This window comes from Jaculus jaculus, chromosome 1 (assembly GCF_020740685.1).
Source record: "Jaculus jaculus isolate mJacJac1 chromosome 1, mJacJac1.mat.Y.cur, whole genome shotgun sequence".
NCBI classification, from domain to species: Eukaryota; Metazoa; Chordata; class Mammalia; order Rodentia; family Dipodidae; genus Jaculus; species Jaculus jaculus.
In genome coordinates this window covers 260,468,294-260,493,164 of record NC_059102.1, presented here as the reverse complement: position 1 = coordinate 260,493,164, position 24,871 = coordinate 260,468,294, and the positions used below count along the sequence as shown (strand labels likewise).

At 45.4% G+C, this 24,871-nt stretch overlaps 1 protein-coding gene across 2 annotated transcripts in view; it reads right to left on the bottom strand.

Moving 5' to 3' along the window:
- Positions 1–10,458, bottom strand: part of Lemd1 (LEM domain containing 1) — a 37,803-nt gene extending 27,345 nt beyond the window's left edge. The window contains exons 1-3 of one of the 2 annotated variants that reach the window (XM_045144718.1): positions 10,377–10,458; positions 8,956–9,078; positions 5,780–5,844 (exon numbers count right to left, since the gene is read on the bottom strand). In XM_045144718.1, coding sequence (XP_045000653.1) covers positions 5,780–5,844; positions 8,956–9,078; positions 10,377–10,458 — 270 coding nt within the window. The remainder of the gene's footprint in view (positions 1–5,779; positions 5,845–8,955; positions 9,079–10,376) is intronic. The other variant, XM_045144727.1, reaches the window with a different exon arrangement.
- Between the last annotated feature and the right edge of the window lie 14,413 nt (positions 10,459–24,871).

Here is a 24,871-nt window from a genome sequence, read left to right as displayed (position 1 = left end):
GGCCTCCAGCCACTGCAAACGAACTCCAGATGCGTCGTGCGCCCCCTTGTGCATCTGGCTAACGTGGGTCCTGGGGAATTGAGCCTTGAACCAGGGTCCTTAAGCTTCACAGACAAGTGCTTAACCACTAAGCCATCCCAGAGCTCATTTGTAAGTTTCTTCAGGAGAGAAACACTGCTCCTTTGGCACCCACCTTCTTCCTCAACAAGACCTATTACAAAAGATGACTGTTGGCCAGGAGTGGTGGCGCAGCCATTGGGCCTAGCACGTGGAGGCTGAGGCAGGAGGAACACTACAATCGAAGGTCAGCTTGGGACTACAAAGGGAGTTCCAGATCAGCCTGAGCCAGAGTGAGAAGCTACCGTGAAAAATCAAACAAACAAAACTGGTTATTGCTGCCGGGCGAGGCGGCGCATGCCTTTAATCCCAGCACTCGGGGAGGCAGAGATAGGAGAGAATTGCCATGAGTTCAAAGCCATCTAGAGACAACATAATGAATTCTAGGTCTACCTGGGCTAGAGTGACCCTACCTCGAGAAACAACTAAACAAAAACGATTATTAGGGCTAGGGAGATGGCTCAGCAGCTAAAGGCACTTGCTTGCAAAGCTTGATGGCCTGGGTTCAATTCCCCAGTACTCACATAAACTCAGATGCTGAAGAGTGGCTCATGCATCTAGATTTATTTGTAGCCATACATATACACACACTCTCCCTCTCTCTTTCTTTCTCCCTCTGTATCTCTCTTAAATATCTAAAAAATTTTTAAATGATTGTTAGCAGGGTGTGGTGGCACACTCCTTTAATCCCAGCACTTGGGAGGCAGAGGTAGGATGATTGCCATGAGTTCGAGGCCACCCTGAGACTACACAGTAAATCCCAAATCAGCCTGGGTTAGACTGAAACTCTACCTCAAAAAAAAACTAAAAAAGATTGTTAGTCATGACTGAGAGCCAGGGGTGGAAGCTCTGTTCTTTTTCTGAATTGTCGCCAACACACCATGACAGGAGCACTGACTGTCACCACAGTAAGATCTATCTAAAAGGCAAATCAGTGTAGACCAGGAGGCAGAGCAAGAGAGCATCCACCTCCACACAGGACCAAGGCTCCTTCTCATGTGGCCAGCAGGGACTCAGGAGCCCCCTCTTCTATACGCCTGGCGTGGAATTGAATGCAGAAGCTGTCAGAGACACCTCACCTTCAACCTTTTACAGCCTAGAGCAAAGGTTCTTGGGCAGAGGGTCCTGGGCAGCTGATGGACAAAGCGCTCTGGGGCCTGAGTGCACAGAGCAGAGTCTGAGACCCTCCCTGTGGGGTGTTTAGGACAGTGACAGGTGAGAAGAGAACACCCAGGAATAGAGAGCAGGAGCCACCCAGGTTCTGTCTCAAAGAGCAGGTTGAATCTGGGACAGAATGAGGAAGGCCTCAGCCAGGCCCAGCACACACCAACAAGGCTATGGGATGCAGCGGCCCTCCCAGCATGGGCTGTGAACACACAAACACCTCACCCTCGGAACTGAACTCAAGGGACCGCGTGCCCTTTCTGCACAAGGCGGTCTCACCTTACTCCTCATCTTCCAGTATCCCTTGAGCTGGCAACCCCTTTCATTCATAAAAGCATTCCCCTTGGGATGATAAATCACATGGTCACTGCTGTCCCTTTTATGCAACCTACCAGTGTAGACTGCTGCTTCCCAGTCAACTGCAAATCCCCTTGCACTCTTTGTAGGACAGTGGGGCATACAGCTGAGTTAAACACAATGGCATAACTCCCCATCCCTAACCTGGCTTCCTGAGGGGCCTTAATGACCAAGTCAGCAGGCTGTGTAGGTGAATTGACTAAATACACATTCACCATGGTAAGTAGAGTGCTGAAAATGACATAGACCAAGTCTCAAAGTGGCTATGTTCCACTAGCGATCTACTAAAACAAGGGCTGGAGAGATGGCTCAGTATTTAAGGTGATCGCTAGCAAAGCCAATGGACCCAGGTTCAATTCCCTAGTACCCACATAAAGCCAGATGCACAAGGTGGCACATGTGTCTGGAGTTCATATGCAGTGGCTAGAGGCTGTGGTGTGCCCATTCTCTTATCTACCTGCCTCTTTTTTTCTCTCTCTCGGATAAATAAATAAATTCATGCTTTGGGCTGGACAGATGGCTCATCAGTTAACGTACTTGCCTTCAGAGCCTAAGGATTCAAGTTCAATTCCCCAGTACCCATGTAAAGCCAGATGCACAAAGTGGCACATGTATCTGGAGTCTGCAGCTAGAGGCCCTGGCACACCCATTTTCTTTGTCTATCTCTCTTCTCTCTCTCTCTCTGCTTGCAAATAAATAAATATTTTTTAAAATAATAGAAATCTAGGGCTGGAGAGATAGCTTAGTGGTTAAGGCATTTGTCTGCAAAGCCAAAGGATCCAGGTTCAATTCTTCAGGATCCACATAAGCCAGCTGCACAAGGGGGCACATGCATGTGGAGTTCATTTGCAGTGGCTGGAGGCCCTGGCATGACCATTCTCTCTCTCTCTCTCTATGTCATTCTCTCTCAAATAAATAAAATAATATTTCAAAAATAGAAATGTACTAAAATGAGATAAAGTCGTGTTTGACCAAATACTCCCATCCTAGGTCCTGACAAGACTACTAAGCGCTAACCACTGCTCTCAACGAACCAAAGACTGGAATGTAAGACAAACATGTCAATAGCCATACTTTTGCCACTCTTACATGGAGATTTAAATGCTTTTTTAATTTCAGATTTAAATTTGACCAGATTTTGGGGGAACCCTTGAGAGAGTCAAAGTGGCTTATATAAGTCCTCCACATCCAAAGGTTTTATGTTATCACAAACTTTCTATTTGATTCTATTGCCAATTCAAAATATTAACATGACTTTGTTTTAGGTATATGTAAAGCAAAGACTGACAGGCAATGATCCCACTTCAGGGTTTTTAAACACATAGGTTGCTTTTTCTAATATAACTAGAAAAAAATATAGTCTTCTGAGGGAGAGAGTTTCGGTGAATAGGAAGGATTCCTTTTGTGAGCCATGTGGAAGACCTTTGAAAATCCTTTCAGCTGATTTGCCACTCTATCATAATCACTTCATCAAACCCGAATTGTGTTTGAATGGGGGCCAGTGCTGCAGCATATCACGGCCATGTTAGTGGGGTTTCTTTGCACTTATTGAAACTCTGAAGGTAGTTTAAATACTAGAATTCATTTGCAACTAACCTAATTGTTGTTGGAACTATTCAGTAGATTTGGAGAGCTCTGGACTCCTATCAGGTGCAAGGCTCAGCTACTGGATGGGGTGAAGTGCCATTTTTGAGGGATTCACATGAGTGGCCTTTGAAACAGTCCTTTAAAAAGTCACAGGGTTTTAACAGGAGAAAAAGCCTGACTGGTCACGTGAAGAACGAGAGGGGTGCCAGGCCTGAGGACCAGCTGGGGCTAGGGCAGGAACTATACCACATCTCACATATGCTTCCCCCTCCACCCCCATCACTTGCCTACAGTTCAGCTGGGCTGGCAATGAGGAGGAAAGAGACAGGAAATGCTGAGTGGCATTATGGTGTAGAGCAAGTAAGTGGCATGATTAAGCCTCTGTTTGGAAAGCTAAGTCAAAATTGGGAACAGTTAGAGGCCAAGACAGTCAAGAGGATTTTACTATTGTTCAAATAAAAATAATAATAGTAGGGGGCAAGCTGGGGCACAGCAGTGAGAAGAGCAAGAAGAGAGTTCCTTGTGCAGGGAGGAAGGCTGAGGATGGAGTTCTGGGCCCTGCCTGCGCTAGACCGCTCCTCTACCACTGAACGCCGTCCACAGCCTGCGCAGAGTGGCTTGGTTGGTTGGTTGAGTTGGTGTCTCGAGACAGAGTCTCTTTCTCCCCACCTCTAATAAATAAATGAAAATATTTTTTAAAAAATGGACAGAGGTCAGAAGGCAGAAAAGGCCAGGGTTGAGGGGTGTGAGAACTCTGTACTTAGTACCAATTCTAGGCCTCACTCTGCCCAGTGAGCATGCCACACAGATGCTGTTCTAGTGCCAGAGCTACTGGAATCTACAGCTGCTAAGTGATTTCCTCAAAGCAGGCCATGGAAGCAGTGGGTAGGGACCCTAAAGCAGCCAGGCCTCTCCCTTCACTGTGGTGGGGGCGGAAGTCACATCTCAGTGGGAAGGGGAACAGAGACTCATGTTCATTACATGTGCCCCATGGGGCCAGAAGAGCACTCAGTGCTTTAGGTGAATGCTGAAAGAGAAGTGTGAAGCTGAGGAAGGTCATGGTGGCTCTTCACTAAGTGTGACGATGAGGAAGGTCATGGTGGCTCTTCACTAAGTGTGATGATGAGGAAGGTCATGGTGGATCTTTGCCAAGTGTGAAGATGAGGAAGGTCATGGTGGATCTTCACTAAGTGTGAAGATGAGGAAGGTCATGGTGGCTCTTCACTAAGTGTGACAATGAGGAAGGTCATGGTGGATCTTCACTAAGTGACAATGAGGAAGGTCATGGTGGATCTTTATCAAATGTGAAGATGAGGAAGGTCATGGTGGATCTTCACTAAGTGTGAAGATGAGGAAGGTCATGGTGGCTCTTCACTAAGTGTGACCATGAGGAAGGTCATGGTGGATCTTCACTAAGTGTGACAATGAGGAAGGTTGTGGCGGATCTTTACCAAGTGTCAAGATGAGGAAGGTCATGGTGGATCTTCACTAAGTGTGAAGATGAGGAAGGTCATGGTGGCTCTTCACTAAGTGTGATGATGAGGAAAGTCATGGTGGCTCTTCACTAAGTGTGACGATGAGGAAGGTTGTGGCAGATCTTCACTAAGTGTGATGATGAGGAAGGTCATGGTGGATCTTTACCAAGTGTCAAGATGAGGAAGGTCATGGTGGATCTTTACTAAGTGTGACAATAAGGAAGGTCATGGTGGATCTTTACTAAGAGTGAAGATGAGGAAGGTCATGGTGGATCTTTACTAAGTGTGACGATAAGGAAGGTCATGGTGGATCTTCACTAAGTGTGAAGATGAGGAAGGTCATGGTGGATCTTTACTAAGTGTGACGATAAGGAAGGTCATGGTGGATCTTCACTAAGTGTGAAGATGAGGAAGGTCATGGAGGATCTTCACTAAGTGTGACGATAAGGAAGGTCATGGTGGATCTTTACTAAGTGGGAAGATGAGGGAAGTCATGGTGGATCTTTACTAAGTGTGATGCTGATGAAGGTCATGGTGGATCTTTACTAAGTGTGAAGATGAGGAAAGCCATAGTAGCTCTCGACTAAGGGGCAAAAGTGACCTCAATAATCTGGATTTTTGACTCGATTATGTACACCATTTCACAAGCAAAATCCTTCATTAAAATGATCTGCTTTTGACTAAAACTTTATTACTCAGAGGATATCAATTTGCCCTCCCCCCCCCCACTCTCTCACAAGCCCAACAGACTGGCCTTTCTTTTCTGTGCAAGGGAACGAGAGTGTGAGTGAGAGAGACAGAGAGACTTGGCATACTAGGGCCTCCAGCTACTGCAGTCAAAGTCTAGACACGTGTGCCCCCTTGTGAGCATGTGCGAGTTTGCATGCTCACATCAGTTTGTACATCTGGCTTACATGGGACCTGGAGAGTCAAACAAGTGTCCTTCGGCTTCATATGCAAGCGCCTTAACTGCTAAGCCATCTCTCCAACTCATCTTTCCTCTCTTAATGTATATGAAAACGCCATGTCCTATCTTTAATATATGTGTAAAAGTATTCATGCATTAGAATTGTACATACTTTTTTGGATTCCTTGCCTTTTTCTGTTGAGAGTGTGATATTTCCTTTCAAAATGATATTTAGCTCTGGATCAGGAGAAACAAAAGGAAAATAGGCCATGAGAACATAGGAGCCCGCAGAAGAAATAAACACCCAGCGTCAGACGCATTCTCCCAGCCACAGGATGTTTTTGTGAGGGGAAGTAAAAGCTTCTCCCCTGAGCTGCAGCAGCCTTGGGGAAACACACTTAGGCCTCCCTGGGGACAGGGCTGCCTGTCATATATGTGTGCCTCTGAGAGACATCAGGAGCTGGCTGCTCATCTGGGCGGCTGTTTTCAGTCTAGTCATTGTTCCTGCAAACCAGCCGTGAGTCCAAGACATCTCTGAATGTCAGGATCTTCTGCCTTTCTATTCCAAACAGCACCCTGGGGAAGGAAGGCCAGAGGCTTCCTGAGCAGCACAACAGCCAGTGGCAGAAATCAGCCTGTGGTGACATGTTTAGATGAGGGAGGACTTCGATGCCTTTGTATATTCAGCCCATCTGCTCATGGGGCAAGGGTGGTTTTTTGTTTGCTTTTGAAGTAGGCTCTCGCTATAGCCCAGGTTGACCTGGAATTCACTATGTCATCTCAGGGTAGCCTTGAACTCACAGCAATCCTCCTACTTCTGCCTCCCTTTGAGGCAATGTTTCACTACATAGTCCTGGCTGGCTTCCCAGTTGAGGTCTTCTCACCTCAGCCTGACCAGTGATGGGATTATAGGCGTGCTCCACCACACCTAGTTAATGTGGGATTTTAAGATAAGCCAGAAATATTTGCAAAGTTTGAAAAGAGGGTGGAGGCCAGATGTGATGACACATCTATAATCCCAGCACTTGAAAGGCAGAGGCAGGAGGGGTCGCTACAAGGTCAAGGCCCGCCTGGGTTACAATAGTGATAACCCATCTCAAGTCCCTGCCATTCAAAAAGAGAAGAGACTAGATAATTGAAGCTATGGCAAGTCACTGAAAATGAGAAACATCTAAAAAAGCACTGGTTCTTTGCATGACTCAGGTTTGCTACAGGTCTAGAACTTTCTGTACCCTGCTCCCTACCTCAGCCCTACCCCAAACCAGCATCAGGGGCCAAATCTCCACAAGAACTCCCTCCCCCTCCATCAGCTCCTGTTCCAACTTCCATTCCCAAGGCACTAGGGGCTCTGTGAGGCTTGCCATAAGCACGTTTAAATACCCTGTTCAGACCTCACCCGAAGACGAGGTTGGGCACTTGGAGCCAGCACTGGCTACTGATAACCTGGACTGCAGGACAAGGGCAGGGCTGCAGCAGATACCTCTGACCTGGAGGCTGGCATCTGGAGGTTCAAAGCAGCCAAACTCAACAGTGGAAGGGCCACCTTTCTCCGAGCCCCAGCAGAAATACACCTCTGCAGATGCTGCATGCTGGAAACTAGTTTGGTCCCAAGGAGGACAGAGCCAGCACAGTCTGGGTCTGCAGCTCTGACCTTTGTAGCAGCCCTAGAAAGTTCTTATGGCTGGTCCCCTGAGCTAAATCCTGGGGCTTTAACAAACCCAGATCTGGGACACAACACAGAATATTTTCTTTTCTTTTTTGGGGGGGAGTGGGGAGCTGGCCATGGTGGTACACACCTTTATGAGAGAGAGAATTGGTGAACCAGGGCCTCTCGCCACTGCAATCAAACTCCAAACACATGTGGCACCTTGTGCACATGCGTGACCTTGAACTTGTGTCACCTTGTGCATCTGGCTTACAAGGGATCTAGAGAGTTGAACATGTGTCCGTAGGCTTTGCAGGCAAGCACCTTAACCACTAAGCCATCTTTCCAACCCCAGAATATTTTCTATATCCAGAAGTCTCAGATAGCCCTTTGCCTGAGGTACTTGTGTGCAAGATGTTCTATGGCCGATGGGATCTGTCCCTAAGCCTCACTCTCCTTTCCAAATGAGGTTGGCTATACCCAACTCGTGGGAAAAACTCTGTATCCATCCAATATCAGGATTATGGGGAGTTTCTCAGCATGCATGGTTTAATGAAACTGTCAATTTGAAGTATGTGAAATTATCCTTTTGTATAGATCAGCCTTGGTCCAAAATATAATATATTCACCCTCACAACAGAAAAGAGAAATGTGTAGATTATGGGGCAGGAGGACACAATTTTGAGAGCCAGATCTGGTTCAAGTCTCAGTCTCCAGCACTAGAGGGTGCATGTATTTGCAGGGGGAGATGGGGATGAACCCCAGGGTCTTATGAGGACTAGGCAAGTGCCCTGTCATTCAGCTACATCCCCAACCCAATTCTGTCTCTTTCACTCCCAAACATGTACTGAACGCCTGCTGTGTGCTTTGTATGGTTCTAGCTGCTGGACAGAGGGTGGTAGTGGAGGAGGTGCCCCTGCACTTCATGGCAACCTGTGCCCATCCTCTAGGACAACCTCCCAACTATGTAACTGATGTTAGGCCAGTTCTCCCCCTCTCTGGGCTTCAGCTGAGGGTTGTGAGCGTTCAATAGGACTCTGTACATCAGAACGCAGGGGTGGCCTGCCACAGTGTTGCTTTACTGTGGCACACAGAGAACTCTTAGGAAATATTTGTGGGATGCATTGTGGGAACCCCTGAGGCCATACTAAAAACCCTGAGGCAGAAATCATTGCATGACTTACGCAGTTGTAAACGGTGTGCATGCTGGGGTCAAGGTCACTGAAAGCAAAGCCCGGAGACCCAAAGACCACTGCTTCCCGCCACCCAGTGATCCCAAAGCGGCCGGCAGCCCCCCGTAAATCAGGAGGGTGCTGGCATAGGGAGTACTCAGAGAACTACAAGTTGGCTCATCTTTCTTAATAGGCATGGCATCATTTAATCTAAAGGAAATAATGGTGAAGTTGAATGATTTAAGAAAAAGCAGAGGTTGGAACCTCAGAGGAGGCGGGGGATTCACCTGTAGAAACTAGTTTTGAAGGAATCAATGCATAATCTGGCTCTAGTTAGGTAAAGGATGTGCAAATGGGCCTATCCTTCTTCCCACGCAACTTTCAGGTTCCTTATGCATCCACAGTTTTGTTGTTGTTGTTTTGTTTTGTTTTTCCAGGCTGTGTGTGCACTGAGGCCACAGGGCTGTTTCACAGGCCTGCTTGCACTTATAGCAGTGTGAAGGTGGCACCTAGCAGCGCCTGTGACGGTACCTTCACTGTCATCGCTGTCCTCACATCTGTCTGGCTTTCTGGATCTTTCCATGGCAGGTGGGTCACTGAGAGGTGAGACCAGCAATTGCGCTAACTTTTCTTCGTACACTTTTCGGGTGGAGGCTGAAGAAGAACGTGGAAAACAAATTAAATTGTCCCGTGTCTCTGTGTGATCCTACTGCATTCAAGTTATTTGTCAATTCCGACCTTCCTTATAATCCCTTATGCTATTGGTTAATTATGGCTTTTAAAATGAGGTGGACCCCACAGTCACTGAACGCTTTCTTTCTACAGTACAACCAGGCAATGCCCGTGTGGGTTACCAGGTAGAATCAAGCACTGGCTACATCTGAGAACAGGGACGGGGTGGGCAGCCTACCTACAGGATACATCCAAAACCCAAAACAGGCTAACATTATAAACAATAACTGAGCCGGGCGTGGTGGCGCACACCTTTAATCCCAGCCCCTGGGAGGCAGAGGTAGGAGGATGGCTGTGAGTTCGAGGCCACCCTGAGATTACATGGTAAATTCCAGGTCAGCCTGAGCTGGAGTGAGACCCTACCTCGAAAAAAAAAAGAAAAAGAATAGCTGGCATCCTGGGGACATGGCTCAGTGGTTAAGGTGCTTGCCTACAAAGCCTAAGGACCCAGGTTCAATTTCCCAGTACTCATATAAAGCCAGATGTACAAGGTGGCGCATGTGTCTGGTGTTCATTTCAGTGGCTAGAGACTCTGGCATGCACCCATTCTCTCTCTCCCAAATAAATAAATAAATAAATAAATATTTTAAAAGAGTAACTGGTTTTTCAGTATTTAAAAAAAAATGAAGCCATATGTGGTGGCACACGCCTTTAATCCCAGCACTTGGGAGGCAGAGGTAGGAGGATCACCGAGAGTTCGAGACCACCCTGAGACTACATACTGAATTCCAGGTTAGCCTGAACTAGAGTGAGACTCTACCTTGAAAAACCAAAAAATAAAAATAAAAAAAAAAGGACATACTAATCAATCTGTAGGAAATTGGAATTGGGTATATTCATTACCTCTTCCCTCTGTATGGCTTTCTGTTTTCCTTTTTATATTTTAATGGTTTAAAAAAATTATTTTTATTTATTTATTTATTTGACAGAGAAAGAGGGAGGGGGAGACACAGAGAAAAAATGGGCATTCCAGAGCCTCTAGCCACTGCTAATGAACTCCAGACACATGTGCCCCCTTGAGCATCGGGCTTACAGGGGTCCTGGGGAATCGAAACTGGATCCTTTGGCTTTGCAAACACCTTAATCACTAAACCATCCCTCCATCTCTATTTTAATGTTTTCTTTTATTGCATGTGTTCCTTCTATTGTTAGTTGCTTTAAACTTTGGAGACAGTTTGTAAACCACAATGAATAGCCTTTAATATTCACTGTAGACATACGTAGTATTGGGCCAGGTGAAAATCCAAGCTTCTCAAGTCTGTCATGCAATTCACAGTCACTTAGACACTGCACATCCACCATAGTGCCAGAAGTTTGGCCTCTTCTGACAGTGGAGTCCTTGAAACAGGAAAACATTAGAGCCATTAAGACAACTCTAGAAGTAACTACTGAAAGCAGATTCCCTCACAACCCCGCCTCTCCACTTGCGGAGGTACACAAGGAAGTAGACATGAGCACTTCGTTCTTCTGGGCAGTCCTGCTGGGAGAAGTGGGTTAGTGGCCTCCATGCAGAACCTGGAAGGCTGTCACTTTACACAAGATTCTTGAGGACCAGTGATTTCTAGCTTTTCTACTCAAGTCGTGTGAGAAGTTTTCTGGACAATATGAACAAAATATTCCCATTACTGGGGCTGGAGAAATGGTTCAGCAGTTAAAGGCACTAGGCTTGCAAAGCCGGCCTGGGTTCAATTCCCCGGTACCCGTGTAAAGCTAGATACGCAGAGTGGCACATGCATCTGGAGTTCATTTTCCATGGCAAGAGGCCCTGGGGCACCCATTCTCTCTCTTTTTCTCGATTGTTGCAAATAAATAAATAAGTAAAAAATTCCATTACTACTCAATAACTCTGAGTATGACTCAAGTGCCAAAAAGATAAGATGTTATTTAAGGGCTGGAGAGATGGCTTAGTGTTAAGCGCTTGTCTGTGAAGCCTAAGGATCCTGGTTCGAGGCTCAATTCCCCAGGACCCACATTAGCCAGATGCACAAGGTGGCGGCGCATGCATCTGGAGCTCATTTGTAGAGGCTGGAGGCCCTGGCGTACCCACTCTCCATCTATCTGCCTCTATCTCTCTCTGTCTGTCATTCTCAAATAAATAAATAAATAAAAATAAACAACAAAAAAAGGTGTGTGCCACCATGCTCAGCAATGAAAATATATTTTTTAAAGAGATGTTATTTAAATATTAAAGAGCTAAGGGCTGAAGAGATTGCTCAGCAGTTAAGTCACTTGCCTGTAAAGACTAACAGCCAAGTTTGACTCCCCAGTACCCACGTAAAGCTAGAGGCACAAAGTGAAGCATACATCTAGAGTGTTCCTTTGCAGTGGCTGGAGGCACTGGTGTGCTCATTATCTGTCGTTTCTCTTCTCACTATCTCTCTCTGCTTGCAAAAAATAAACAACATATATTTTTTTTAAAAGGGGCTGGAGGGCCAGGCGTGGTTGCGCACGCCTTTAATCCCAGCTCTCAGGAGGCAGAGGTAGGAGGATCACCATGAGTTTGAGCCCACCCTGACACTACATAATGAATTCCAAGTCAGCTTGAGCTATAGTGAGATCCTACCTTGAAAAGCCAAGAGATGGTTTGGCAGTTAAGGCGCTTGCCTACAAAGCCTAAGGGCCCAGGTTTGATTCTCCAGGTCTCACATAAGCCAGATGCACAAGGTGGCACATTTGTTTGGAATTCATTTGCAGGGGCTAGAGGTCCTGGTACACCCATTTTCTCTCTCTCTCTCTATTGGCCTCTTCTCTCTCTCTATCCCTCTCTCTCAAATAAATAAAATATTTAAAAAGAGCTGAGGTTTTTCTAGTGGGTTAAATAAAAGTCACTTATCCCTGACCTCCTTTGTGTGTATTTTATTTTATTTTAATTTTTATTGACAACTTATAATATACCGTGATTAGCAAATCACAACATACCATTATTAAAATATTTTTATTATTTGCAAGCAAGGAGAGAGAAGCGAATGGGTACACCAGGACCTCTTGTCAATGCAAATGAATTTCAAATGCACCTGGCTTTATGTTGGTACTGGAGAATCGAACCTGGACCAAGCTTTAGAGGCAAGCACCTCTAACCACTGAGCAATCTCTCCTTTTGATGAGAGGACAGAGCATTCAGTTATTGCAAACATAGTAGTTCTCATACTTGCAGCTGAATTCAGAGCCTAATGAGATGGTAGTTTTTAACTAGCCACCAGCAGGCATTGTAGTTGCTGAACTGGCATTTTAAAAAGTCAACTCTTCATTCCCTTTTTTTTTTTTTGAGGTAAGGTCTCAATGTAGCCCAATCTGACATGGAATTCACTATGCAGTCTCAGGGTGGCCTCAAACTCTCAACAATCCTCCTACCTCTGTCTCCTGAATACTGGGACTAAAGGAGCGCACCACCACCGCCCCGCCCAACTCTCCATTCTTTGGCACACAAATTGATTTATCTAGGTCGAACTTTCTACACCTATGAAGCCTCAACTTCAATTAGTTTTATTTCATTGATCTCTTGACACTTCCCCCCCCAACAAAAAAAAATTGATCCCCTTATTTACTTCAGCAAGTCCTGCAAAAGGCAGACTTTTTGCTTAGCCTTTTATTGTTGGGGTTTTTTTGTTGTTGTTTGTTTTTTTGAGGTATGGCCTTACTCTAGCCCAGGCTGACCTAGAATTCACTATGGAGTCTCAGGATGGCCTCAAACTCACGGCAATCCTCCCACCTCTGCCTCCTGAGTGCTGGGAATAAAGGTGTGTGCCACCATGCCCCGCTGCTTAGCCTTTTAACAGACTTGTTTATTGCACCTTTATTTCCATCATGTTTCAAGGCTTTTTAATGTTGCAGTGAAAACAAGCACAAGATAAGTACTCAGCATAGGAGGAACTTGACCAATTTTAAGAAATGACTTTGCTTTTATTGGTGCTCAATCAATGTCCAATTAGGAAGAACTCTGTATACAAGGTAGGAAATGTCTGGAATCGTGCACTTATGATAGAGCTGCTGAGGAACACCTGCTTAAGCAGTTTTGTACTTCAAAGCCATGCTTCTTTTTATGATACATAGGTATTTAGTTAACGTTAGTTTTCTTGCTTTCCATATGTTCAGAAAGCTCAGTGGACACTTCCAGGCCATTAGGGAAAAACCTAAGGCTGGGAAGGAAAACAGCACTATGCCTAAGCATTTCAATTTCTTGTTTTTTTTTTTTTTTTCTTAACTGGAGGCAGATCCAGTGACATTTGTTCCAGAGAACAGCTGTCTGTTGTTTCCCTAGCTTCCCAAAAATAACCTCCCAAAGAGCCCTCATCAATTTCAAGTGACATTAGACAATTGCCTAGAGGGAGCACACATATGGAAGGGAAGAAAAATATTCAAATAGAATCCAAAGGAATGATTAATCCACTTACCCCTTCACATGGTTGTCTGAAGTCTGTGCAATCAGGCTGGTTACTTATGCTGGGTGAGTTTCACCTCAGGGTTTCTATACGCAACCATCCCCTCTTTGCCTATTAGACATTATGATAATCATAATACTGACAGTATGACATCAACGGCCACCCTAGCAACAGACTGATGGGAAAATCAGTGATGAATTGAAGCTAAGCTCAAACAGAAGGAGGCACTGGCCTGCTTCAGAGCCAGGCTGCCACGGTAGACTGTGAAGAGGCTCAGAGACCTTGTCCTTATGCCCAGGAAGTAAGGAACTGCTGCCCAGCCAAATAGTGCCAAGAGCCTGGGAGGAGAGAATCAAACAGCAGTCTGGCACCATCAAAGACTCACCTTTGCTGATGACACCTTTAATCCCAGCACTTGGGAGGCAGATGTAGGAGGAGCGCTGTGAGTTTGAGGCCACCCTGAGACTACATAGTGAATTCCAGGTCAGCCTGAGCTAAAGTGAGACCCTACCTCGAAAAACCAAAAACAAACAAACAAACAAACAAACCACCATTGAGGGTGGGTTATCTGGTGTCTACTCCAGGGAAATAGGAAAGTGGAAGAAACTTGATTTAATTTAAGGATCACTCAAGAAAATAAGAATCAGGATGGAGGGTTAGATGCTGCAGAAGTTTGATGGTTTGGGCCTCTTCAAAACACATTTCATTCCATCCTCTGGGCACGTCTAGAGATAGCTGAGATCGACGTTGTCATCTACAGTGCAAAATGCAGATCTCGTATCTTTGTTTTGTTTAAGGAAAGACCCGTTATAGAACTAGCTGGAGTCACTGCTATGATTTTAAAGACAATTATGCAAGACAACATGTAGCTGTGAGAAAACACAGTGTGTTGATTAAATACCAGGGAAAAGAGGAACCATCTGAAAGGGCTTAAAGGAGGAGTCAGCCTGTCTACAGTCAAAGCTTAGACACACAGTGGGGGTGACTATGTCTCTTCTTCATCTGCAGTGGTACTGACAATGGTTCTCACTGCCTGAGATTGACAAGAGGATTCCGTGAGTTATAACATGTAAAGAGCTCATCACAGGGGGCTGAAGAGATGGCTCAGTGGTTAAGGCCCTTGCCTTCAAAGCCTGACAACCCAGGTTCATTTCCCCAGTCCCCATATAAAGCCAGATGCACAAAGTGGAGCATACATCTGGAGTTTGTTGGCAGTGGCTAGAGGTCCTGGCGTACCCATTCTCTCTCTCTCTCTCTCTCTCTGCAAATAAAAATATTTAAAAATAAATATATAAAGAGCTCAGCACACAGTGAGCACTACAGAAGTGTCCCCAAGGTTCTATTTATTCATGAGCCCTTTTCTCACTCGGTGGCCTAAAGGGACACCCAGTTTCCTCAGGAGGCTCCAGCCCGTTTCTACTTGCCCTTGGACCTCTGTAACACGAACTCTTCCTAGACCCTGGGAAAGAGCAGAACATGTTGGAGTGGATAGCTAGAAAAGCTCTATGCGTGCTCCCGGGCCGTAGCTCTGAAATTTTGAATAGAGAATCAGTTTCCAAACATGCAGTACAATCATTTCTCAGCATCCAAACACTGGATTTGCCAAACAAAGACTTTGAAAATTGACACATTTGCTTGAATCAAAGCAACTAAATGATAGGCTTGGATTACTAGGATGCACAAGCATTTGTTTACATTTCTCAGACTGGCTTTCAGCCAGCAAAGCAGCCAGCAGGTGGAAGTGCTTCCGTGTTAAACAATGAGATTGTTGAGATGAAATAGATGTTTCCGAGATATTTTCTTGATAAAGCTTCTGGTGCCTTGAATCCCAGTACTTGGGAGGCAGAGGTAGGAGGAGTGCTGTGAATTTGAGGCCAGCCTGGGAATACAGAGTGAAATTCTACCTTGAAAAAAAACCAAAAACATAAATTTATTAAAAATAAATAAATAGGACTTCTGGCCAAGATGGCGACCGCCTAGCTGCGCTGCAAATCCTGGAGAAAGAAAGAAAGATGCAGATCCTAAGGAGAGAGCCACCCCATCATACCTCAAAAGGGGCCCAGCTGAAACTAAGGAAATTGGTGAAACAAGCAAGGGTGCTGTTTTCCTGATGAACTGGATACAAGCACAAGGGGAAAGGAGACCAACACAGAAAAATCAACTCCTACCAAACCAGGGAGCCAGAGCCTCAGAGGCCCCCAACACCTCAGCACTGAAGCAGACCAAAAATGAACCCAACATGGCTCAGGGAAATTTTGCGGAAGAGGGGGCGGAAAGAATGTCAGAGCCACATGTTGGGTCATGATATGCAGCGACATTTATCGTACCAATAACTGTGGGCTAACTCCACAATGCACGACCCATTTACGTCAACAAGGAGGGGCCAGTGGGAAGGGGTGGGTCAGGGATGAGTGTAATAATGGTACCAAACTGCCTGTATTTGCTGAATAGAAAACTAATAAAATAAAATAAAATAAAATAAAATAAAAATAAATAAATAAAACCAGCTAGGTTAAGAAAGAATCAACCAGCGCTGCTCTCACTTTTAGTCAGAGAATGTTCTTTTTGCAGGCAGCAATGTGACTGGAGAGACTCAAAACACATTAACGTGATGAGAATACGTGACTCAGTGCTAAATGAGACAGCTTTGTCATACCCTCAAAGACTCAGGGAATCCTGCAGAAGAGAGGATGGAAAGAATGTAAAAGCCAGAAGACGGTGAGGAGCACTTTGGGACACTATCTTCCGGACATGAAGCGGTCATGGCTTCATGACGTCACAGTAGCTACACGCCGCAAGCAGCACATTATCTGCACACGATTTGCACAGTGTTGAGCTCACCAGCATTGTGACGTGGATGATGGCAGTGGGGGGTCATCAAGTAGAAGAGGGGGGGTGGGGGAAATGGCACAGGTGCTTGCTTGCAAAGCCTGCCAAACCAGGGTTCAACTCCCTAGCACCCATGTAAGGCCAGATACAAAGTAGCTCTAGCCTACACATCTATAACCCCAACATGCCTACAATGGGAGGTCAGGCCCGGAGAATATCTGAAGCTCGGTCTGGCAGTTAACAGTGACAAGAGGTCGAAGAAGGTGGAACACATCTTGAAGTTGTCCTCTGATCTCCACATGCACTGTGGCATGTGCCCCCCCCCCCCGCAAATGAAAGTAAAATACCTGGGAGAGGCGGCACATGCCTTCAAGCACTCGGGAGGCAGAGGTAGGAGGATCCTGTGAGTTCGAGGCCACCCTGAGACTACATAGTGAATTCCAGGTCAGCCTGGGCTATAGCAAGACTCTACCTCAAAAATAAATCGATAAATAAGTAATATACTAATAAGGGCCAGATCTCCCAGTTCCTTCTCCACCTCCCAGTTCCCTGGTTCCAGTTCCCCTGCTGCTGGCTTGGGGCTACCTGGACCCTTCAAGCTTACTGCAGAAGCAGGCCCCTAGCTCCACCTTCCTGATCAAATGGCCCGGGGATCCCCTGCTCTGGAGGGTATGTGCCCCAAAAGGTGGCGAGACCCAAGGAGATAAACTACCCCTCACAAGCCTGGTGCAGTGGCACGTGCCTTTAATCCCAGCACTCGGGAGGCAAAGGTAAGATGATCGCTGTGCGTTCGAGGGCACCCTGAGAATACAGAGTGAATTCTAGGTCAGCCTGGGTTAGAGTGACACCCTACCTCAAAAAACAAAACAAAACAACTACCCCTCACACTTCACACAAGCACCCCTGAAACCACAGAGGAACTGGGGAGATGCATAAGCGGCTTCCATGGTGAAATCTGACAATCAGCGCCAGGAGGAGACAGACCCTGAGGATACTCAATACTTACCAAAGCAGAGATCCAGAGGCTCCTAAGAGCTCATCACTGAAGTAGACTTAACACTCGCCCACCACGGCTCAGGGGATTTTGCAGAAGAGGGAGCAGAAAGATTGTAAGAGCCACCCAGAGGCATACCTTCCCCGCCACAAAAAAAAAAAAAAAAAAAAAAAAGAAGCTGCTGCTCCCACAATGCATAACCCACAACCCCATGGGGAATAAATACCTGCAACCCCACTGAGGAGGGTCCCCAGTGGAATGGGGGCAGGGACGAGGGAAAAGAGGGTGCTAGCAACACATGATGTACCCATATGAAATATGTTAAAATAATTAAAAATAAATAAAAATAGAAGAGGGAATAGTTGGGAAGAAGAAAGGGGACAAAAGAAGATAATGAGAGGGAATTATAATCAAATTACATTATGTTTATGTATGAAAATTGTCAATCAAAAGCTTAAAAATAAAAGTAGAAAAGGATCAACCAGGCGCGCTCAGCTCTCATCCATGCAGACTCCTCTGTCTGAAGCGATTCTCTGAGGCTCCGCCTCTGTTCAACTACGGTTCTCCGGTCAGCATTATCCACTTAGGACTTCCTGTGCTCTGTGAAATCCTGAAATATTTGGCATCAACATATGTAGCGTTCTCCTCGGTTCTATCTCTGTAGTCTTGGGCGTTAGCTTGTTTTGTTTTGTTTTTTTGTTCTCTCTATGGCTGCAAAGACATTCCATTTCTTGAGGGAAGCAAGTTTTAATTGCCAATCGACTAGGTATTCAACATGATAAGGTATCTAAATCCTGAGAGCTTCCTCCTTTCATTAAAATGTAGATCCAATTTCTCTTTCCTTAATGCCACATGCTGTTATTAAACCCAAGTAATGGAAATAGAAAAAGCCAGATGTCACTTCAGTCTCAGGTTTGATGTGGGGCACAATTTCCTCTCCTCAAGTTTAATCTGCCAGTTATTTACTAACCCCATCCTTTGGAAGAATGCACAATTTAAATGTAAATGCAATTTACGTAGGGGAGCAGATAGTAGATTTGCAGTTTCCATTGCCAGTAACCATTTGCAAAGGGGGAAATCATCAAAAGCGAAGACCAGCAGCTGTCAGTCTCAAGTTCAGATCACTCAGCTCTGCTCCTGAAGCCACCTGCTTGGGAACACCAGCTATAAGGCAAAGAGAGTAAGGAAAAGTTCTTGTCTGGTATTCCAAGCCGAATACACTATTAGTGGTGAGGGAGAGATAGGCTTGGATTTCAATGAGCTAAACCCATTGTCATTATCGGAACCCTGAGCTGACCAGTTTCTTTCAACAAAATATTGACCACTTGTTACAGAACAGGCATAATGCTTGGCCTAAATCAAAGAAAGGTCGAGGAGACTAGAAAAGTGTCCTTGAAGGCAGTCACTGTCTCTACTATAAGGAAAGAACACAAATCATTACAAGAAAGTATGGTGTCAACAGGGAAGTCCAGAGTCAGGGAGTCCTGAGTGGGCCACGAGTGTGAATTCAAGGTGAAAGTTCCAGAAGAAAAAAATAGTGTGCTCTGAGTCAAGGGGCTGCAGGAAGGTGGGGAACCAGAAGGGAAACCAGTTATACTGGATGGGGTGAGGCCAAAATTTTGAAGAATTTTGAAGAAGCCCATGTTAAGGAGCTCAGTTTTTACCTTTGGGCACATTTGGAAGTTTCTAACTGGGATGTGGCATCCGACAGCCCACTTAGATTCAGTGTAGTTTGATACTGAGTGGAGGACAGGTGGGGTGGATAGTCTGGAAGATACAGGACTCCACAGGAGCTATCACAGCTGCCCAGAGGAGACTCATGATTCACCGATGACTGAGAGGGCAGGAAACCCTGGACAGGATGTCTGACTTGGTGGCTCTTCTCTTCTCTTACGCAGGTGTCACCCCCGTTCCTGTCCTCTCTCTCAGCCATGAGCCTGCTAAGAGAAGGGGGCATAACCAGTCTAGTCTACATGGCCCTGACACTTAAAAATGAGTCTGCCCTTGTCTAGTCAACCCTGATGACACTCTACTTAAAGGCAGCAGCAATACAAATAACCCATGACTTTCTTCTATTTAGCTCTGGAATTAATTACACCTTTGAGAGTGAATTTGCCTTCCTAATTAATCTTTCTTAGGGTAATATTAAAATTAACTAGTATTCTTAGAGCCCCTGCCAGCTGGGTAGGGCAAAGAGAGCCGCAGAGGCGGAAGAAAAAGCCCATGCCACCCTGAAACCCACCTTGAATCAACTGGGTGCAGCTCACTGGCAGAGGCTCTGTGATTAGAGAGTTAGCCCCCCACCCCCAGCTCAGCCACTGGGTATCAACTAAGCACCCAGCGTGTGTTGGGCAGCTAAGGGGAGATGGGGAGATGCCTTCAGGGAAGCAACAGCACTGGGGAAACAGAAAGTAGATGCCTGGTTTATCAGGTGGGTTTGTATGGAACAAGTCACTTAATTACCCTTTTAGAAATACAACAACAAATATGCTTTTAATAAAGCATGGATAATTTCTTCCTTCAGTAAGCCAATTTGGTAACTTCTTCTAATATAAAGTTAGATGTGATCTTTCCTAGTGTTTTTCATACTGAGATCTACTTATCCAAGAACTCCTCAGAGATGCCTGGAGAGGTCCCATAGCCCCGCACCAAGGCAGCCCCAGCAATTCCACTGACACCTGCCTTACATACTGGGCCCCTGCGAAGGTTGCATTCTAAAGGAAAGTTTTCATTGTCACATAAAGGTAGGAAATAGCTATTCTATTTTCCAAGCTGCTTCTTAACAGCAAAATGATTCTAGCCTCCAGGCTTGTCATGAAAACTAGCAAGGCTCTGACAGTGATATATGATGATCTTGGGGGCTCATTTCCTGGCATCCTCCACATCCTGCATCCAGAGACTTTATGGTGCATAAACCACATGCAAGAAGTTTTAGATTGAGGCCACCTTGAGACTACATAGTGAGTTCCATGTCAGCCTGAGCTAGAGTGAGACCCTACCTCAAAAAACAAAACAAAACAAAAGACAATCTAAAAAAATTATTTAAAAAAAAAACCAAGTTTTAGGTAAGCTGTGTGTACATGAATACGTCTAAAATGAGGTTTTGGACCTCAAAGGGATTCCATTCCAGACAGAGAAACAAATGCCAGATGCATCTGCCATTTTGCATTTGGTTTTATATGGGTGCTGGGGAATTGAACCAGGGGCCAGCAGGCTTTGAGAGCAAACACCCTTAACTGCTGAGCCATCTTCCCAGCCCCAAAGAACACCTTTTAAAAATATTTTCATTTACTTATTTTAAACAGAGATATTGATAAGGAGATAGAAAGAAAGAGGCAGCTATAGAGAGAGAGAAAGAGAATGGACACACCAGATCCTCTAGCCCCTGCAAACGAATTCCAGGCACATGTGCCACCTTGTGCATCTGGCTTACTTAGGTATTGGGGAATTGAACCTGATCCTTAGGTTTCATAGACAAGCACCTTGACTGCTAAGCCATCTCTCTACCCCACCAAACACCTTTTCTAATATTTTAATTTTAATTTATTTGTTTAAGAGAGAGAGAGATTGAGGGGGAGAGAAAGGGCATGTCAGGGCTTCTAGATGCTGTAAATGAACTCCAGACACATGCTCCACCTTGTGCATCTGGCTTATGTGGGTCCTGGGAAATCCAACCTGGGTCCTTTGGCTCTGCAGATAAGCACCTTAACTGCTAAGCTAGCTCTCCAGCCCCAAACGACACCTTGTAATAAGAGACTTAACAGACCAAGATGTGTAGGGCATCACAGGAAATTCACCCCTGACCTTGAAACCACAAGAGGTGATTTAAAGGAGCCTGTACCAGCGAGGACTGGAGAACAGCCACAGAAAGACAATAAAAGTGGAGGCAAAATGAAACAGAAGACATAGCAGCAAAAGTGAGATGGAATGAAGTACAAGAGATGGAAACTTTAATGAACCATGGCTTTTGTCTAACTTGATTGGAATTTACATTGGAAATCATTCTCTATGAGCCACACAAAAACTCTAGTTGAGGGCTGGAGAGATGGCTTAGCAGTTAAGCGCTTGCCTGTGAAGCCTAAGGACCCCGGTTCAAGGCTCGATTCCCCAGGACCCACGTTAGCCAGATGCACAAGGGGGCACACGCATCTGGAGTTTGTTTGCAGTGGCTAAGTAGCCCTGGCATGCATGCCCATTCTCTCTCTCTCTCTGTTGCTCTCAAATAAAAAAATAAACAACAAAATTTAAAAAAAAACTCTAGTTGACTTCATCACTAGATGGAACCAAAATAACTGTTCCAAGTCATCAACTGTTTCTGATTCTACGAAGCATGGGCGTTTCCTGAGCATCTTGACAGTGGAAGGGAATTGTGCAAGCAACCAGCAAGGGACAAGGCTGAATGACAGGGGTCAATTTGCACAGGGCCTCAGAAGTGTGCCTAGGAGCTCTCGGGCTGTACCCTGAGACAGGAGCCACTGAAGGGTTTATGTAGGTTGTTTGTTTGGGATTTCTTTTTTTTTTTTTGAGGCAGGTTCCTGCTCCACCGAGCTTCTGGCATAGGAGGGGGAGGCAGACAGGAGTAAATGGAGTGAGGTCGTTTCTGCGGAGACAAGCTGATGGGAGACAGGGCGTCTGGAGGGCCGAGCTGCTGGAGAGAGCGGGTGGGCTCCTTCAGCTCAGGTGGCAGCAGAGACAGGAGCAGTGGATGGAAGGAGATTTAGGAGGAAGAACTAACAAGAATTGTTGGTGGATCCACGCAGGTGGGGAGGAGAGGGATGAGGGCACTCAGCTTTGAGGCTTGAATACCGCCAAGGCAGAGGAGCCTTTCCCTGGCACAGGTAAGAAGGCCCATGGAGCCAGCCCTGGCTCCCACGTGACTTCCTTATGGCCTTTCAAAGTGAGTCCTGGGGAGGAAAGTTAAGAACCACTTGGCTTCTGGAGCAGCAGTTGTCTAGACAATTCCGTATGATTGCCCCACCCCCAACCCTTCCAGCTGGAACCAATGTCCCTCACCTTTCACCATCTAGGAGGACACTTTTTTTTTGTTTGAAGTTTTTACTAACCAGGTTAAAGTTTATATTTATTTTTTCTGTTTTCTTTTGTTTGTTTGTGTTTTTTTTTTTTTTTTGAGGTAGGGTCTCACTCTGGTCCAGGCTGACCTGGAATTAACTGTGTAGTCTCAGGGTGGCCTTGAACTCATGGCAATCCTCCTACCTCTGCCTCCCGAGTGCTGGGATTAAAGGCGTGCGCCACCACGCCCGGCCCTTTTTTTTTTTTTTTTTTTTTTTTTTTTGAGGTAGGTTCTCACTCTAGCCCAGGCTGACCTGGACTTCACTATGTAGTCTCAGGGTGGCCACCAATTCACGGTGATCCTCCTACCTCTGCCTCCAGGCATGTGCCACCATACCTGGCTGTAAATTTTGTATTTATTTATTTGCATGTGTATATTGCTCTGTGTGTGTGTGTGTGTGTGTGTGTGTGTGTGTGTGTGTGTGTGTATGCAGGCATGCTGGGGTCTCTTGCCCCTGGAAATGAATGACTGTCTGGCTCTGTGTGGATGGCTAGGGAATTGAACCCTGGTCTGGCAGGCTTTGCAAGGGAGTGTCGTTAGCTGCCGAGTCATCCCTCTAACCCCTTATTAACCAGTTTTTAATGAAAGTTGTATATAAGATTGGTTGACTCCTGCATCTTCTCCATTTTCGCCTTTTCTTTCTCTTCCACCTCTTCTTTTTTTTAATACTTTATTTTAAAAATCTTTATTCTTTTATTTTTATTTATTTGATAGAGAGACAGAGGCAGATGGAGAGGAGAGAAAATGGGTGCACGAGGGCCTTTACCCACTGCAAACGAACTCCAGACACTGCACCACCTTGTGTGTCTGGCTTGCATGGGTACTGGAGAATCAAACCTGGTTCCTTAGGCCTGCCCAGCCCTTAACCACAAAGCCTCTCCAGCCCTAAAATATTTTACTTTTATTGATTAGAAGTGAGAATGGGCATGCCAGGGCTTCTAGCCACTACAAGCAAACTCCAGACACATGTGCCACCATATGCATCTGAGGAATTAAACCTGGGTCCTTGGGCTTCACAGGCAAATACTTTAACCACTAAGCCAGTTCAGCAACCCTCCTCCTTTTCTTTTGTTGAAACAGTATCTCACACTGTAGCCCAGCCTAGCCTGAGACTCACTATGTAGCCCAGGCTGCCCTCAAACTAACAGCAGTACTTGTGCCGTAGCCTCCTGAGTGCTGGGGTGACAGGGGTCTCTTATTTTGCCCCTTTTCATTCCAGGAACTTTCTGCAGTCTCTGACCAGCTTTGGTCTGGTGACAACCGCCTCGCTGGAGTGAATGTCCACTTGGACAGTTGTGCCGTTAGCCTCTTCCTGCTATACCCAGTCAGTGTAGATTTCAGTTTTCTTCCTTAAACCTGCATTATTTTGCCAATCTTCTGACCTTTATAATGTGCTAGCCCAGCCTGAACTTCATTGTATTTCTGCCTCAGCTCCTTGGAGAGAGAGGCACACATGATCTTCCTGTGTATGTGGGAAGGTTTGTTGTGATTCCTGTTTTTGTCAGAAATCACAAAGGGATTAACTCCATTTTGGCTGCTGCTGCTTCAGTGATGGCCACTAAGGGGCCGGAAGGAGGCTTTTTAGTTCGCTTCAATGTGCTTGGGCAGAAAGGAAGGGCTAAGGTGCTTTAATAGGACTTTGGTGGTAGGATGGGCACACTGAGCGAAATCAGAGGAATATGCATCCATGGTGTTTTTAAAAATATTTTATTTATTTATTGTTGCAGTCAGTCTCACATTGCTGGCAGAAATCACACGACCAAGAGCAGCTTGTGGGAGAAAAAAGGTTTATTTTGGCTTATACGCTTGGGGAGGGGTCTTGTGACTGTCTCTTTTTAAAAATATTTTATTTATTTGCAAGCAAGCAAGCAGAGGAGAGAGAGAGAAAAAAAAAAAAAAAAAAGGAAATGCCAGGGTGTCTTACAACTTCAAACAAACTCCAGATACATGAGCCATTTTGTGCATCTGGCTTTATGTGGGTACTGGAGGACTGAGCCCATGCCATCATGTTTTGCCAGCAAGTGCCTTTAACTGCTAAGCCATCTCCCCAGCTCCAAATCTACTTTTTATTTTTAATTATTTAATAATGTAAAACAATGCCAAAGTTTAGAATATTTAAGAAGCTAATTTATTAATATAGTGCTTTAAAAATATCATGTAGACCCAGGTGTGGTGATGTACACCTTTAATCCCAGCATTTAGGAGGCAGAGGTAGGAGGATTACCATGAGTTCGAGGCCACTCTGAGACTACATAGTTAATACCAGGTCAGCCTGGACCAGAGTGAGACCCTACCTCGAAAAAAAAAACCCTCATATAGAATACAGAATTTTCACATGAAATAGGTCTTAGGCCTAGATACATTCTGAATTTTCTGTGCTCATATAACATTTTGATGTCAACAAGCTCAAGAAAAGTATAGGGGTGACAAACATTCAGGAAA